The sequence below is a fragment of the Sturnira hondurensis genome, unplaced genomic scaffold, assembly GCF_014824575.4.
Source record: "Sturnira hondurensis isolate 20B ecotype Veracruz unplaced genomic scaffold, ASM1482457v3 Scaffold0009733, whole genome shotgun sequence".
Taxonomy (NCBI): domain Eukaryota; kingdom Metazoa; phylum Chordata; class Mammalia; order Chiroptera; family Phyllostomidae; genus Sturnira; species Sturnira hondurensis.
In genome coordinates, this window is record NW_028082364.1 from 1,712,870 (window position 1) to 1,728,421 (window position 15,552).

At 45.4% G+C, this 15,552-nt stretch overlaps 1 protein-coding gene across 2 annotated transcripts in view; it reads left to right on the forward strand.

Annotated features, from left to right (window-relative positions):
• The first annotated feature begins 1,501 nt into the window (after positions 1-1,501).
• The window catches only part of RANBP17 (RAN binding protein 17), a 239,136-nt gene continuing 225,085 nt past the window's right edge, over positions 1,502-15,552 (forward strand). For both annotated transcript variants that reach the window (XM_037057757.1, XM_037057758.1), the window contains exons 1-3: positions 1,502-1,608; positions 9,828-9,974; positions 12,721-12,811. In XM_037057757.1, coding sequence (XP_036913652.1) covers positions 1,591-1,608; positions 9,828-9,974; positions 12,721-12,811 — 256 coding nt within the window. In that variant the 5' untranslated portion in view covers positions 1,502-1,590. The remainder of the gene's footprint in view (positions 1,609-9,827; positions 9,975-12,720; positions 12,812-15,552) is intronic.

The window sequence follows — 15,552 nt, forward strand, 5'->3', positions numbered from 1 at the left end:
TATATTCAAGAAGTCTTAAGATCCCAAATGGGGATCTTAACACATACAATCACATGCACACAAACAAACTCATACAATTACTAAAAAAAAACAAAAGAAAAATTGTAAATCATCCAGGGGTGGGAAAAGAAAACATGATACCTTCAGAGGGGCAAAAATCAGACTGCTGGCTAACTTCTCAACAGAAACGATGGCAATCAGAAATCAAGGGAAAGACATTTTTAAATGTCCCCAAATTAAAAAGCCAAAATAGAATTCTGTACCCAGCAAAACTATCTTTTTAAAATGTAGGTTAAATAAAGAGATTTGCATGTTAACAAAAACTGAGTGGATTTGTCACCAGCAGACCTGATCTATAAGAAGTCTTAGAGGAATTTTTCTCACTAAAGTACAATGATCCCAACCAGAGATGTCAGCCTTCAAGGAGTAATGAAGTACATCAGAAAGACGTGAGTTTGACTCCTTTTTTGTTCAAATAAATTCTCACTCCAATGGAATAACTTGGTTTAAAATATAAGTCCATATTAAGTGAAATATAGAAAAGAGGTAAGCTATAATTCTACAACTCAACACCATGTCAGTTTAATTTTAATCTAAATCAAGTTTAAAAAAACAAAGTTGGGCTCTGGGAGTCAGGGGTCAAGGACAGAAGTCAGAGCATAGGAATCAAAATTTATGGCTGATTTTGTTATGCAAGGGGCCGTTAAGGGACTTGAGAATTTGTAGAGACGTGGTAGTTAGATGCCAGGGGCAGTAGCTGCGCTGTAGGAGTTAGGTAGGGATCAGGAATCCGTGGGTGATGTAAGAGTCCGGGGTCACGGCTGACAGTTGGATTGTGGTGGTTGTGTCAAAGGACAGAGGTACGAAATTAAACAGCGGTTGAAATGAGTGCTGAGGACAGTTGAGATTCCCGCCCCCCAGGCTCCGCCCTCTTGTCCCCGCCCCCATGCACTGCCTCCATCGCCCCGCCCCTCACGTCAGGCCCCGCCCTGTCCAGCGCCTAGAACACTCGGGCCACACTGCAGCGGCGGCGAGAGCGAGCGAACAAGCGGCAGAGGGGCCCCGCGGCGGCGGCTNAGGGGTCAAGGACAGAAGTCAGAGCATAGGAATCAAAATTTATGGCTGATTTTGTTATGCAAGGGTCCGTTAAGGGACTTGAGAATTTGTAGAGACGTGGTAGTTAGATGCCAGGGGCAGTAGCTGCGCTGTAGGAGTTAGGTAGGGATCAGGAATCCGTGGGTGATGTAAGAGTCCGGGGTCACGGCTGACAGTTGGATTGTGGTGGTTGTGTCGAAGGACAGAGGTACGAAATTAAACAGCGGTTGAAATGAGTGCTGAGGACAGTTGAGATTCCCGCCCCCCCAGGCTCCGCCCTCTTGTCCCCGCCCCCATGCACTGCCTCCATCGCCCCGCCCCTCACGTCAGGCCCCGCCCTGTCCAGCGCCTAGAACACTCGGGCAACACTGCAGCGGCGAGAGCGAGCGGACAAGCGGCAGAGGGGCCCCGCGGTGGCTGAGGCTTTCGTGGCTCCCGCCTCCACTCCCTCCCCTCGGGTTTTGGGGCCGCTGGCCGGCACCGCCTCCCGGGAAGATGGCGCTGCACTTCCAGGTCAGTGCGCTCTGCGCCGCGGGTCCCCGCTCCACCGCCACGGGAACCCGCGGGACTCTGGGATCCAGAGACTGAGGGCTGAAGGCGGCGGCGGAGGCCGCGGGGCTGCGGACCGGCGCCCCAGGGACACGGTCACAGACTGGCTGGTCTCTACAACAGGGGCCGGAGGAAGGGGTTGCCTGAGTGGGGGGGCGGAGGGGGGCAAAGGCCGGTCTCGAAGGTCGCCCCCTGGGGGGGATGGGGGGGCGGTGCAGACCCTGGAGATCGGCGGGAAGGGCGGCTTTGGCGGCTCCCTGGCAGGTGGGAACCCAGTCCGACTGGACAGCCTTCCCGCCGTGTCGCAGCTCTGTCGTCAGTCAACACACTGTTGGGACAGAGCTCGAGAGGGGCCCTGAGTTGCCGAAGGTGCCTCGGGAGCAGTTGGACTTTAACTGGCCGGAGCGGGCAGGGCCTGTGTCTGCAGGGAGTTGGAGGCACAAACTCTGGTCCGGCGTGCACAGGGGAGCGTGGGCATGCCAAGGATGTTTGAAGAGGAAGGCTCACGCATTCTCTGGCTCCTCGGGCGTGTGCTCCAGTTATTTATTCAACAAACATTTATAGAGCTCCCCACTGTGTCTTAAGCACTGTGCAAAGTTCTGGGATGAAGGATGACATCATTTTCCCATGCCTGCCCTCACCGAATGCAACATTATTACGGCACATGTGAAAAATGGTGTGCTAGATCTCATCAGAGGGAACACTGAGAAGGGGGCAGCCCACCAAGTGTGGGAGGCAGCGCTGCCAGGCTTCTCAAGATAGGAGAGGCTTTGAGCATCTTGCACCTTCCATTTGTCCACTTTTTTATTGAATTCATACTTTGCTAACTATTGAAGATACAGCTATAGCAAAACTCAGTGATATCCACTGTCAGGGAACTTGCAAACTAGTGGTTCTCCAAAGACTTGGAGTTGGCTGGGTGAAGTTGGCTGGATGAAGAGGAAGGGAAGGGCGTAGAGGCGAAAGGACCATGTCGTTTGAGGCAGAGAATTGTGGGAGAACATGGCGCAGGGCAGGAAGTTGGGTCTGGCTGGAGTGGAGGAGTCATCGCAGAAGATGGCAGGAGAGTCGACGAGGGAAAGATAGGCAATTTCTTGATACAATGACAGTGTATCCAAGTGTCATGTACTCTTTGTAGACTTCCTTGGGTACCCCTGTTGTCACCCTCATCCCTTAACTGACTGCTGCAAGGTGTTGATGGGTTAGGAGTTGGTGAGCCCCATACACACATGGCCTTTTGACTCATCGCCGTTTTAAGGGTCTCCAGGTCAAAATAATGTGATTTATTAGCACTTTATAAAGCTGCCTCCCTGGGAAATTTTCACAGGAAGAATCTCACAGGGAAGACTTAGGGATTATAAACAGTCAATCAGATGTTAACCATTCAAATCTTGAGGGTGAATTAAAAACTATGGCGGAAGTTTGGAACGTTTTCAGACTTGGAAAGGTGATGCACAATAGTTACCACTCAGTCCTGGAAGACTACTTCATACTTAGGTAGAGCATTGGAACAATTAGTTGGTGATGCCTAAACTGCCCATACTGGTTTCCTAGCAATGTATTTTGGAGCAGCTGTGGGCAGCCTAAAAGTGGAATTGGACAAATAAAAGATCAGATCATTTGGGGGGGCAGAAAAAAAACTCCAAAACTTCTCACTTTGAATTCTTTTCAGCCTATAGGATCATATTGTTGTCCAGTTAACTCAAGGAGCATTTATTAATAGTGATAATAACCAGTCCCTAGCATTTTGAATTTCCATGTTTGTTGTAGATTTTGAGCCCCGCAACTAACTTGAGAAGTGTGCATGTATGCATATATTTTATTCCCGAAGACACTGAGTCTTAGAACAGCTGTGACTTGCCCAGGCTGCAGGGTGAGAGTAGACCCAGGAACTCAAGAGTTCCATGTTCTTTCATGCCTGTATTTGACCATCACCCCAACACAGCAGACAGGCAGACATTACGCTGTTGGGTGATGAGCAAAGAAGTGGGTTTGTGTAAGGTGGGGTTAAGGCTCTGCTTCACGATCTTTTTCCCCGTCATGGCATACATAAAAATGCTAACTGGGTGGCTCATTGACATCAATTGTCCTAAGCCAGAAGCCTGGCTGCACAGAGGGCAGCAGAATCAATATTGGGCACACCCACAACCCACTTAAGGTACACGCATTCTGGTTCGGGAGCCGTGAGTTAGGGCGCTCCATCCAAAAGGAAGTAATGGACTTGGGTTATGTGAGAGGAGACAGTCCACATGGGGAGCAGCACGAGGAAACAGAGTTGGGAACAAGGAAGATATAGGGTAGCGCATGGAATAGGGGGACCTTGATGAGAATGTAGAGAGAATGTTGTGGATAATATAGGCAACCTGGTTGGCCCATATTTTTTCTCTTTTCTCTCAGGGTTGTTCCAGAACCAGGGACCGTAGTCATGCTTGTTAATACCCAGCCAGGCTGTCTGATTTGATCTAGACATGATTGTGAACTGTGGTATTTGGAGTCGGTGGTGAAACGGGTTTGGGAATGGCCTTCCTGGCAGTGTGGACTTGAACTGGAGGGACGTAGACAGAGGACAGGGTGGTGTTCTAGCACTGTCAGTGACCGAGACAGTATTTACCACGCAGTGTGGATCCGCTGCGTGCCGGACACTGGAGTAAGCTTTCTCTCCTCTTTTCTGTCTTAGTCTTTACAGTTATTTTGGAAGGTGGATATTATTTCAAACTAATACTTATCATTTTCAAAATGAGGTTTAGAAAGGTTAAATATTTTGCACGAGGTTGCTTAGTAAGTAAGTAAGTGCCAGACTCCGAAGCTCTCACTCTTATTCCCAAGGAAACCAATTAAGAATCCAGGGCACTGGAGGCCACAGTCAGTAAATGGGGTTTCATTGCTCCATTATCTGTGAATATCACAGAGGTGTGAAGCCTTTATTTAAAAAGAATTGGTAGGGCTTTGTGACAGACTAGATATGTCCCTGAAATCAGCCACACTTCAAGAGCTCACTTCTGACACTGACTCTGTGTGGGGGCTTTCCCAGAACCACCCTCGGGTTTGTCAGAAGGTGTCAGAGTTCACTGAACGGTGTCATACTCGAGGTTTCAGTTTATCACCAGGAAAGTACACAGATTAAAGCTCATTAGAAGGAGAGATGTGCAGGGTGGAGTCCCGAAGAATTCCAAAAGAACATTTTTGTTGTCCTCAGGACATACTACTCACCATGGCAGTATGCACCGAGTATTGCAAACCAGGGAAGCCTGAGCTTTGCATTTTGGAGGTTTTATTGGGACTTCATCACATAGTCATGGTTGGTTGATTGCCCATGTGATTGATTTCAGTCCTTAAGGGAAACAGATACCATGTAATCCAAAGTCCCCAACCAAAAACAGGTGGTTGGCATTTCTGGTGTGGCCAGTCCCCAATTCCAGACTGGGGTGGACCTCACAAAAGCATATCTATCGAATATGACCTAGATTATCCCCCAGTACCTGAGGGCAAAGGCCGGACTTTTCTTTGGGCAGGACCAAGCTCTTAATTACGGAGGAGGGGCTACAGGGAATGAAGAGCCAAAGATAACATCAAGATTGCAAATCTAGCTTCTGGGCTAGACCCCTGGAGCCACTGAAGGAAAATAAAGGGACCGAGTGGACATCTGTGGGAAATATATTCAATTCAGTTTCTGACATTTTGGGGTTGTTTTCAGCATCTTTCTGGCTTCCCCCAAGAGGAAGACATTTGTAGGCAAATATAAAGATGGAAGTATGGACTAGGACATCCTCTGCAGGTGGACGATGACCAAAGTGAAGGGTGGCAAGGTGGCGGTGAGGAGACGGCGTGTACATGGGGCCTGAAGACTTGTATTTGGCTCAGACTTGACCATTTACTCAATTTGATACAGAGCAACTTACATGTATCGTTGATCTCTCGCCGTCAGTTTGTCTGTGAAGTAGGTGTGCTGTAGTCCGAGCTTTGCAGGGGTCTGCTTTTCTGGATTGGTTTGAAAAGTGAAAGATGGAAATCCTTTTGTAAACGATAAAGCCCTAAAACAACGCTTGTCCAGCTCACTGTGGAAGAGTTACAAGAGGCCCAGGGAGAAGCCAGGAAAGCGCAGTAAAGGGAGGAAGAAACGAAGAGTTTGTGGGAAATGCAAAAGTGAATAAAGGCATTTTTTTAATTAGTGCTAATCAAGAAGCTTAATTCCAGAAGGCAGGAAAGATAAAAGGAAATAATTGAAAATAGTTTTAAATTGAATTGAGGTGGGATTTTCATGGCTTGTTTGTTTATTTTATTTTAATATTAGGGGACATTTTCCCCCTAGAAAAAAAGCCTCCTTTTTTTAGTTTGTTGAAGTATAATTGACAGTAAACTGCACCTATTTAAACTCTGCAGATGGATGAACTTTGACATTCCGGTAGACCTGTGAATCCATGGGTGACGTCCAGATAATGTGCACACCTGTCGTTCCCCAGACGTGATGCCGCCTCTCCCCCCTCCCCCTCCAGAGGCCGCTGAACTCATCTCTGGCACAACAGAATCATATATATACATTCTCTTTGTCTGGCGTCTTCTTTTTTTAATCCTTACCTGAGGACATGCATATTGGTTTTAGAGATAGGAGAAGGGAGGGGCAGAGAGAGGGAGAGAAACATCGATGTGAGGGAGAAGAATCTACCAGTCACCTCGCACATGTGTCCCCCCCACCCCTGACTGGGGACAAAACCTGCAACCTAGGCATGTGCCCTGACTGGGAATCCAACCTGCAACCTTTAGATTTGTGGGAAGTCACTCCAGCCAACTGAGCCACCCCAGCCAGGGCTGTCTGGCTTCTTTTACTCAGCATTTACCAGTGGATAGACACATGTGTGGGAATTACTGTCCAGAAGGAAGTCGCATCATTTAGGGTTAATTGTGCATCGAGTGCAAAGGCCAGAAATAAGCCCAGAATAACTTGGAAGATCTTTATTTATACTGTGCGCAGGATTATGTCATTGTCTCCTGGGCTGTGGAAATTGGGTGCTGTCTGTTTGTATTTGATAGGTGCTCTGTATTACAGAGTTAGGTGATGTCCAGTTCTACTTGTTCTACCCATTAGTTATTTAAATGGACTTATAATGTTGATATTAAGCCTTGTAGAAGCTTTAATAACTCAAACCTGATTTGTCAACCTGTCGAGAAGGGAGTCATTTCTTTGAGGCATTCTCATGTTAATCATATTCTCTGACATCAGTGTATAGAACTAAGATGCCAATTTATCAATTCACTGTGAAACATAAAGTCTCTACAGAGAGATTCTTTGGAAAATCCAATGCTAATCAGAAGATTGCTTGGTCAGTCAGCAATCTCACCACACTGTGGGTTGAACTGTTTTAAAGGTTTGGGTAGTGCTTTTCCATCAGACTGAGGGTCTGTGTGTGCGCGTGCTTATCTCTGGACAGGTTTGGTATGCCAGGCGTGTGTTTAACTGCAGTAATTACAATGAAAGAATAACTTGATTTTTTTCTCCTTTGTTTCAGTCTTTTGGAAGCGAAAGTTCAAACCTTTCTATCTTGCGCTGCCTTTCAGTTGCTAATAGTTCAAAAATACCTGTGGGGGACAAGTAGGTCATTGGTGACATTTTAGACTTGAACGTACATACACTCCTGACTTGTTCTGTGTTGAAGATCTCTAAATCAGTATAAGAAAATAGGCAAAATAATTTTCAGAGCTTTTCCAGAATCTTTCCAAGTAGATTTACTTAGGGACCATTGAATTGATTAATGTTATCTGTACTCGCTTCGCAGGGCTCTTGTATCCAATTGCCACGCTGGGTGGGTAAAAACAACAGAATTCGTTCTCGCGCAGCTGTGGAGGCCAGAAGTCTGAGCCCACGAGCGAGCAGTGTTGCTTCCTTCTGGAGGCCTTGAGGGGGATGCTGTTCATTCCTTCCTCCCCGTCTCTGCCCGCCACTGGCCATCGCTGGTGTCCCAGCCGTGTAGCTGTGCCACTCCAGTCTCCGCCTCCTCCTCCGCAGGACCTTCTTCCCTGGGTCTCTGCCTCTAAAATGTCCCTCTCCTTTCTCTTCCGAATCGTTAGATTTAGGGGCCTCCCTGAATCCGGTATGATTTTGTATCCTGAGATCCTTTCTGGTGGATTTGCAAAGACCCCATTTGCAAATGAGGTTCTAGGGGTTGGGACTTGGACATGTCTTTCAGGGGGATATAATTCCATCCGTTGTAATATTCATAATAAACAACTGGTCTTTATAGTGTGCACTGTCTTCAAAAGTTGTGCTTCCTTCCCTCATTTAATCTTCCAAACGGACCTATGAGGTAGGTAGACACTGCCGTTAGTCTCGTCTTCTTGTTGCTCTTTGTGTTTAAACAGTGAGGTCTTGTCACCTTCTAGTCCAGTTCTTCAGAGACTCTTAGACCGAGATGAATGTGCATGGCAAAGCCCGTTTGTTATTAAATTATTCTGGGTATTATCAGTTCTAAAGGCCAGCCCTTCAAGTTTATCCGGTGAAAGATTTCTGAGCTTGCATCGTGAAGTATGAGAAGGAAAGGGGCAGCTCCTTTCATTTTTGTATTTCTTTTTTTTTCTGTAAGATTTTGTTTATTTATCTTTAGAGGGGAAGGGAAGGAGAGGAGAGAAGGAGAGAAACATCAGTGTATGGTTGCCTCTTGTGAGTCCCCTGCTGGGAACTGGCCTGCAACCCAGACATGTGCCCTGACTGGTAATCGAACTGCGATTGTGTGGTTCACAGGCCTGCGCTCAGTCCACTGAGCTACACCAGCCAGGGCTCATTTTTGTATTTCTTATCCTTGTGGGAAATAGGGGGATTCGTGTGTATCAGTGAGTCATACGTTCTTGGCAGATTTCAATACCATGAAGACTTGCTGGACCATCTGGGGCTGGGCAGGGGGTGTTTAAAATGTGGTTCATTTGAGATCCTTTATTTTAGTTTATTTTTTCCTTTATTTTAACTTATCCCCCTGAAGCCTTGCATTTGTATTTTTATTTTCACTCTAGCTGGAGATTCCCAAGCCTGGGATGCTGGGCTCCGACCTGGGTAGGGAAGTGGAAAGTGCTGGGTGGGGGAGCGAAGAAGAAGGGAGAAGTGAGCAGGGTCTGGAGGCAGGGGGGTCATCTCAGTGCATTCCCGTTAGGCAGAGGTGTCCGTGCACTTGAGGGAGCGCTTGGACCAGTGCAGCTGCCAGGCTGCCACCAAAATTCAGGCTGGAAGGGGCACAGAATATAGCATTTTTTCATATGCCCACCTCACCTTGACATCTGTGCCAATGGTTGTCTGTCTTCCAGAGAATAATTCTCCTCTGATTCGGGTTCCAAGGGAGTGGTTTGTGTTAGTAGGACACCATTAACAAAAGTTCTTTAAAGCTGAGAGGAATGCTGAACTTGTTTTTAAATGTGTTTCAGGTTCTATCTGTGCGTCCTGTATCTTCGGTTGAGATGATATTTGTAAACAGAGTGAATTATTCTTTGTGCCTGTAAAGTAGGCGCCTCCACAGTTATAACTAGTTATTGCACTGCTGCTAATCACACGGCTCAAGTGGTGGTTCCTGAAAATCATGAGGTCTGCCTGCAGCAGTGCGGAAGCCCCAAATCCGCACGCATTTGTAATGGTCTTTTCTTTTCTATAGATGGCACCATAGAAGTTCTTGCAGTCTGAGAAAGACTGTATATCCGTGTAGTATCTGTAGCTTGCCTGTAATTCCTCCCACCCATCTCTTTAGCTTTATCAGGCATGGCCTCCTAGCTGCCCCTTGACCAGTTATACTGACCTTTCAATGTCCTGAAATGATGCAGCCTTGTTCTGGGCCTTGGTAAATGCCGTTTCTTTGCCGGGACTGCGCTCCAGTATTTTTTCGTCTGGTTCACCCTTCAGTTCAGCATAAACGTTATTACTTCAGGCAAGCCTTTCCTAACTCCTTGGATTTGGCAAGTCCTCCTCTTTCTATCCTCTTACTTTTCCATCACAGAGCTATCCGTTTTTAATTAAATAAAATAAAGGGTAGGAGAGACGCCTTTTTTGTTCACCGCCGTGGCCTCTAATGAGTAGAGGTAGCTCCGTAAGCGTGTGTTGAATTGATGAACACAGGCTCGATATCTGTATCCCTGTTTCCTGTTTCCTGTGATCAATACCTTTATCTGATTTTTTCCACTCGAGGAAAATACTCACTTTTTTTCTTTTCAAGAGTTTGGCAGAATTGGAAGTATTATGCACCCATCTCTACATAGGGACTGATCTTGCACAAAGAATAGAGGCGGAGAAGGCACTGCTGGAACTTATCGACAGCCCAGAATGCCTCAGCAAGTGTCAGCTGTTACTCGAACAAGGAACAGTAAGTATTTGATAAGTGATTAATCGTAAAAGATCAGTAGATACATGTGATTCATTCCTAATGAACTTGTGTAGGTAGCGATGACTGATCGGTATTACCGCATGTCTTTTTGCTACCGTTTATTTCATCGTCAGAAAGCTGAGTCAGAGAAAGAATCGGAAAGCCTGAATGAAAGCACACTTAGAGAAGCGGGCAAGAGGCGGAAATAGGCAGCAATTGAAATAGTTTGTTGATTCCGCTTGGCCCCTCTTTATGTATCATATCAGTGGGCAAAAGTTACATTTGTATAAAGTTGACTGACAGCTTCAACAAAAAAATCTAAGGTGGGAGAGGCAAGTTGTAATTGACTCTGAAACAGGAAGGAATGATTCCGGGGGATGCTGGGGACCTCTTGCCTCCCTCCCTTCTAGAGTCTCATAGCCTTTTTCATTCAGCAATTAGCAAATACTTCCGAGGATCGGGTGCTACGCTGCCTGCTTGCTTTATGTGTGTGCATTGAAGCTACTCACAGTTTAGTGGAGGAGGCGTAGCTGTGTGGAGAGCTCTGAAATGACAGTGAGCAATGCAGTAAGTGACCATGTGGTCTAGAGCAGAGGTCAGCAGACCTTTTCTGCAAAGTGCCAGCTTGTGGATAGTTCAGACTTTGTGGGCCAAGAGACATAATCAAGGATCTTCTGTAAACATGTCTATAAGAAGAGAGAAAACAAATTTCCCCTTAAAACAATTTTCACTTAAAATGTGAGAATTGAGTCCAGTTTTCTTCATATAGGCCTGCTAGTGAAAAGAGTGGAATTATCCTTTTGGGGGTAACATTTTGCTTACTTGGTGTTCAAAGTTAGTATTTCCCGTCATCAACGTTGATTGCAAACGTTCATCTGTTAATACAGATCTGTAATGAGACTTTACGTATTTCATGTTCGAAAATGCCTTTTCACACAGGTTCTGACATACTGACATCAGTCCATGAGCATACGTTTTCAATTAAGCGTATGCATCGCTGAGAAGGCATTTATAGAATTCTGAAACTTCTCTTGACATTTGCCTTTTAGAATGTGAATACATTGCTGATTAGTCACTTCCCATTGAAGGTCGGGTGGAAGCTCCTCAATTGCTCAGCTAAATGGATTTTAAAATACGGAAACTGTTTTTGCACTTGCAACCCAAGGTCTGAAAACCACCGCTGGAACTGTCCTTTGAGCTCAGAATATGTATCAGGAATAGAGATCTAGCTACTTATTGTAACTTCCGACCGTGTGGGCACATGTGAAGCAGCTCAGTAAAACCTGGGCTGCAGACAGTGTCCGTCACCACTGAAGTGACTTTCACTGCAGTATAAGCTTTGTGAGTCCTGACCGCTGTTTGCCTTTTAGGCCACTTACAACTTGAGGTTGAAGTCATTAAGAGACATCAAGTTTGCAGCAGAAGATAATTTCTTAAAGCCATTTAGTGGTCAGCAGTAGCGAGTGGCTTAGAATGGTTCTTCTCATTCAGAAAAGTTTCATCTCAGCCCTGAGTTAAAAATAAAAATTGTGACGAAACTCGACCTCTGCTATAAGCCACCAAACTAACCGGGTGGCCGGGAAAGTCGGGAGGACTTCCAGCTTTTATGTCTGGTAGAAATTCACAGAAGTGGAGATAAGTTCACGGAAGTGAGGAGAAGTCCACAGTCAACGCCCCCGCTTCACCACGGCGGCAGATCCGGACGTTGACTGCAGAGTGTCCGCTGATGGTCAGTGCAGCCCTGAGCGCAGGTGTGGGACTCTCACGTCCAGGAGCCCTTCTCCCATCCACGTATTTTTACCCCCACTAGTGACGCACCTTCGCAGATACGACTTCAGGTTGCACAGAATTAGTGTGTCCTCAACTTCTTGAAGAATATTCTGGCCTGTAGTTTCACAGATTCTGTGGGGGTTAGCTCTTTAGTCGCTCCATACTTAGCATTGATCTCTGGAGTAACCGGTGGGTACCGGTAACAGCACAGGCGGCGTCAGTAGCATCTGTCACCTCAGAGAGCACTAAGGAGAACCTCAGGTCATGTGTCTGGCTTGTAATCCGCTCTCAGTGTCGCTTAGGCGTCTTCACCTGCGCGCTGTTTGCACTGAAAGGCTCGTGGCCTGAAGTTTATTTTCTCTGCTTGTATCCCTTTGGCTGCTGCAGTCAAATAATGATGATTTAACGGACTCCACTGGTAAGTGGCTTTGCTTGCTTGGCTCACAAATGAGCNTCTTTGGGGGTTAGCTCTTTAGTCGCTCCATACTTAGCATTGATCTCTGGAGTAACCGGTGGGTACCGGTAACAGCACAGGCGGCGTCAGTAGCATCTGTCACCTCAGAGAGCACTAAGGAGAACCTCAGGTCATGTGTCTGGCTTGTAATCCGCTTTCAGCGTCGGTCAGGCGTCTTCACCTGCGCGCTGTTTGCACCGAAAGGCTCGTGGCCTGAAGTTTATTTTCTCCGCTTGTATCCCTTTGGCTGCTGCAGTCAAATAATGATGGTTTAATGGACTCCACGGGTAAGTGGCTTTGCTTGCTTGGCTCACAAATGAGCCACTTGCAGTCACGTGCGGCCTCATTTTCTGTTTTTGTGAAGACATTCTGCTGTGACAAGAGACTTGGTTTTAAATGTTTTCCTTTTTCTGTTTGTTTCATGTGAAAAAGTCTCATTATTGCTTAGGAAAAGTTCTTACTGTGTAGTTTTAATTTCTCTAATTTCATTTGTGATGATAATAAATGTTATCGTTCTTTCAGACATCCTACGCTCAGCTCCTTGCAGCAACGTGTCTCTCAAAACTCGTTAGCCGGGTCAGCCCTCTGCCGATTGAACAGAGGGTAGATATCAGTAAGTGCCTTAAAATGCCTTCCATCAAATTGTGTTTCTTTCCCTTTTAAATACGCTGAACTGTTATAGGTGTGCAAGTTATTTGATTCTGTTATTTTATAAAGACCAGTGGTCAAGTCTCCTTCACCCATCTGGTCATGAATGATGGTGATCACACAGCTACGTGTCATTGAAAACGCGTTTGTTTAAATCGATAACAAATAACAACTAGCATTGTATTTTGTGTACTATTTACCAAGATTTGCACTGTTTTATTCTAGCTGCTGAACATAGAAGGTTGGCACTGTTGTTACCCTCGTTATATAAATGAGGGAATCAGATTTGATATAAATGAGGGAATCAGATTTGATAGGCTCTGTGGCGTGTCCAGGATCTCACAGCTGAGAGGAAACAGCTGTGATTGAAACCCATACGAGGTGTGCGGACCTCGTGTTCTTAGTCTTGCCTTAACTTCATATACAATTGAAGGATAAAAAAAAAGTCAGTTTTCCAGTATTTCTCAGGATGCTGTATGTAAATTACTTGGGGTGCATGTGTAAAATCAAAAGCAGATTTCTGAAGGAGGTTGGGGAGGAGTGGAAGAGGGTATGGGGGGAATAACTGGTAATGGGAGAAATACAATAAAATAAAAATAATTAAAATTTAAAGGAGCAGATTTCTATTTATTAGGAAGGTATTGTATATGCAAATGAGTAGTACTTGAAATGTAGTTGGAAGCTGATTCTATTAAAGTAACAATGTGTTTGTCATTAGTAGTGTATTTTAAGGAGTGTGTGTGTGTTTGCGTGTAAATTTAATTTTTGTATGGACAGAGCTCTAATAATTGAGGTATGGGATTTAAAAAAACTTTTTTTTGTATTAGAAATAGATGACCAATTTATTTCTGCTTTCTGGTCTCAAGGTTCTCATGATTCATATTTGTGTATCAGAAACATTACAATGTGTGTGATGGGCCTTTAAGACCAATTTTGGAACAGACCAGACAGTGATGCGTCATTTGCCTCACGTATTGGACTGATCCCTCTCTGAGCACCCAGAGCCACAGGCATTTCAGGAAACCCCGAGGAGGGTTCACCCGCGCCCTTGTGGACGCGGGTGCTTAGGAATGCAAAAGAGAAATTCACAGTTTTAAAAACAAAGGTTAAACATTATAAACCTAAGTCATAAAACATTGTTTTTGTTTGACTTTTATACACACACACACATGCACATTTTAAATAGACTTTATTTTTTAGAGCAGTTTCAAGTTCACGGCAAAACCGAGCAAGATACAGAGTTCCTCTGTACCCCGTGCCCCCCCACGTGTGCGGCCTCCCCCACTGTCANTGTGGACGCGGGTGCTTAGGAATGCAAAAGAGAAATTCACAGTTTTAAAAACAAAGGTTAAACATTATAAACCTAAGTCATAAAACATTGTTTTTGTTTGACTTTTATACACACACACACATGCACATTTTAAATAGACTTTATTTTTTAGAGCAGTTTCAAGTTCACGGCAAAACCGAGCAAGATACAGAGTTCCTCTGTACCCCGTGCCCCTCCACGTGTGTGGCCTCCCCCACTGTCAGCATCCTGCAGCCAAGTGGCCCCTGGGTCACAGTTCACGACACCGACACAACATTGTTCCCCAAAGTCCAGAGTTTACATCAGGGCTCGGGGCGGGGGGGTGCGTTCTGTGGGTTTGGGTAAGTGTGTGAGCACATATATCCTCACTGTAATATTACATAGTGTAGTTTCACTGCCCTGAAAATCTCGTGTTCTGCTGAAAATCCTGTTCGTTCATCTCTCCCTCCCTCTAACCTCTAACCCCCGGTACCCATCGATCTTTTAACTGTTTCTACAATTTTTCCTCTTCCAGAATGTCATTCAGTTGGAATTATACTATAATTACAGTAGTTGAAAATGTACCCATTTTTGGCTTCTTTTACTTCGCAGTACGCACTGAAGGTGGTTTCTTCACGTCTTCGTGGCCTGGTAGCTCTGTTTTTTAAAGTGCGAGTGATACGCCACAGTCTGGGTACAGCAGTTTCTCCATTCACCGCCCAGAGAGCAACTCGATTGCCTCTGAGTTTTGGCAATTACGAATAAAACGGCAGTAACGCAGGTTTTCCTGTGCACACAAGCCTTCTCCTTGGGTGAATCCCAAGGAGAGTGGTTGCTCGGTAGTATGGTAAGAATATGTTTAGGTTTGGAAGAAAGTACCAGATTGTGTCTTCCATGTGGCTGTAGCATTTTGCATTCTCACCAGCGGTGAATGAGAGTTACCGTTGTTCCGCATCCGTGCCAACTTTTGGTGTTCTCTGTGTTTTGCACTTTGGCCATTTTAATAGGCCCCATGGTGGTTAGTATCTTGCAGTTGTTCTGATTGGCATTTTCCAGAAGACATAGGATGTTAAACATCTTTCACATGCTTGTTTGCTGTCTGTGTTTTTTCCTTGATGAGGGTTGTGTGTATGGCTCAGTTCACTCAGCCTGGGTGGGGTTTTCTGGATTCACTCCGCATTTTTTCCTGTGAGAAATGATGCCAAAGCAAAAGTGACGCTTTCTTCATACTCCAGTTATTCTCTTACATATCGATTGAATTGGAACAAATTTGCTTTTTCAAAGTGAGTCTTATAGTAGAATTGACTAAGTAAGTATATATCTTAAAGAAAGGGAATAACCTTTTGTCAAAGAGTGTGTATTTATTGCCTCGTTTTCTTCACGTGATTCCTATTTTGTTACTGGAAAGTCCAAATGAC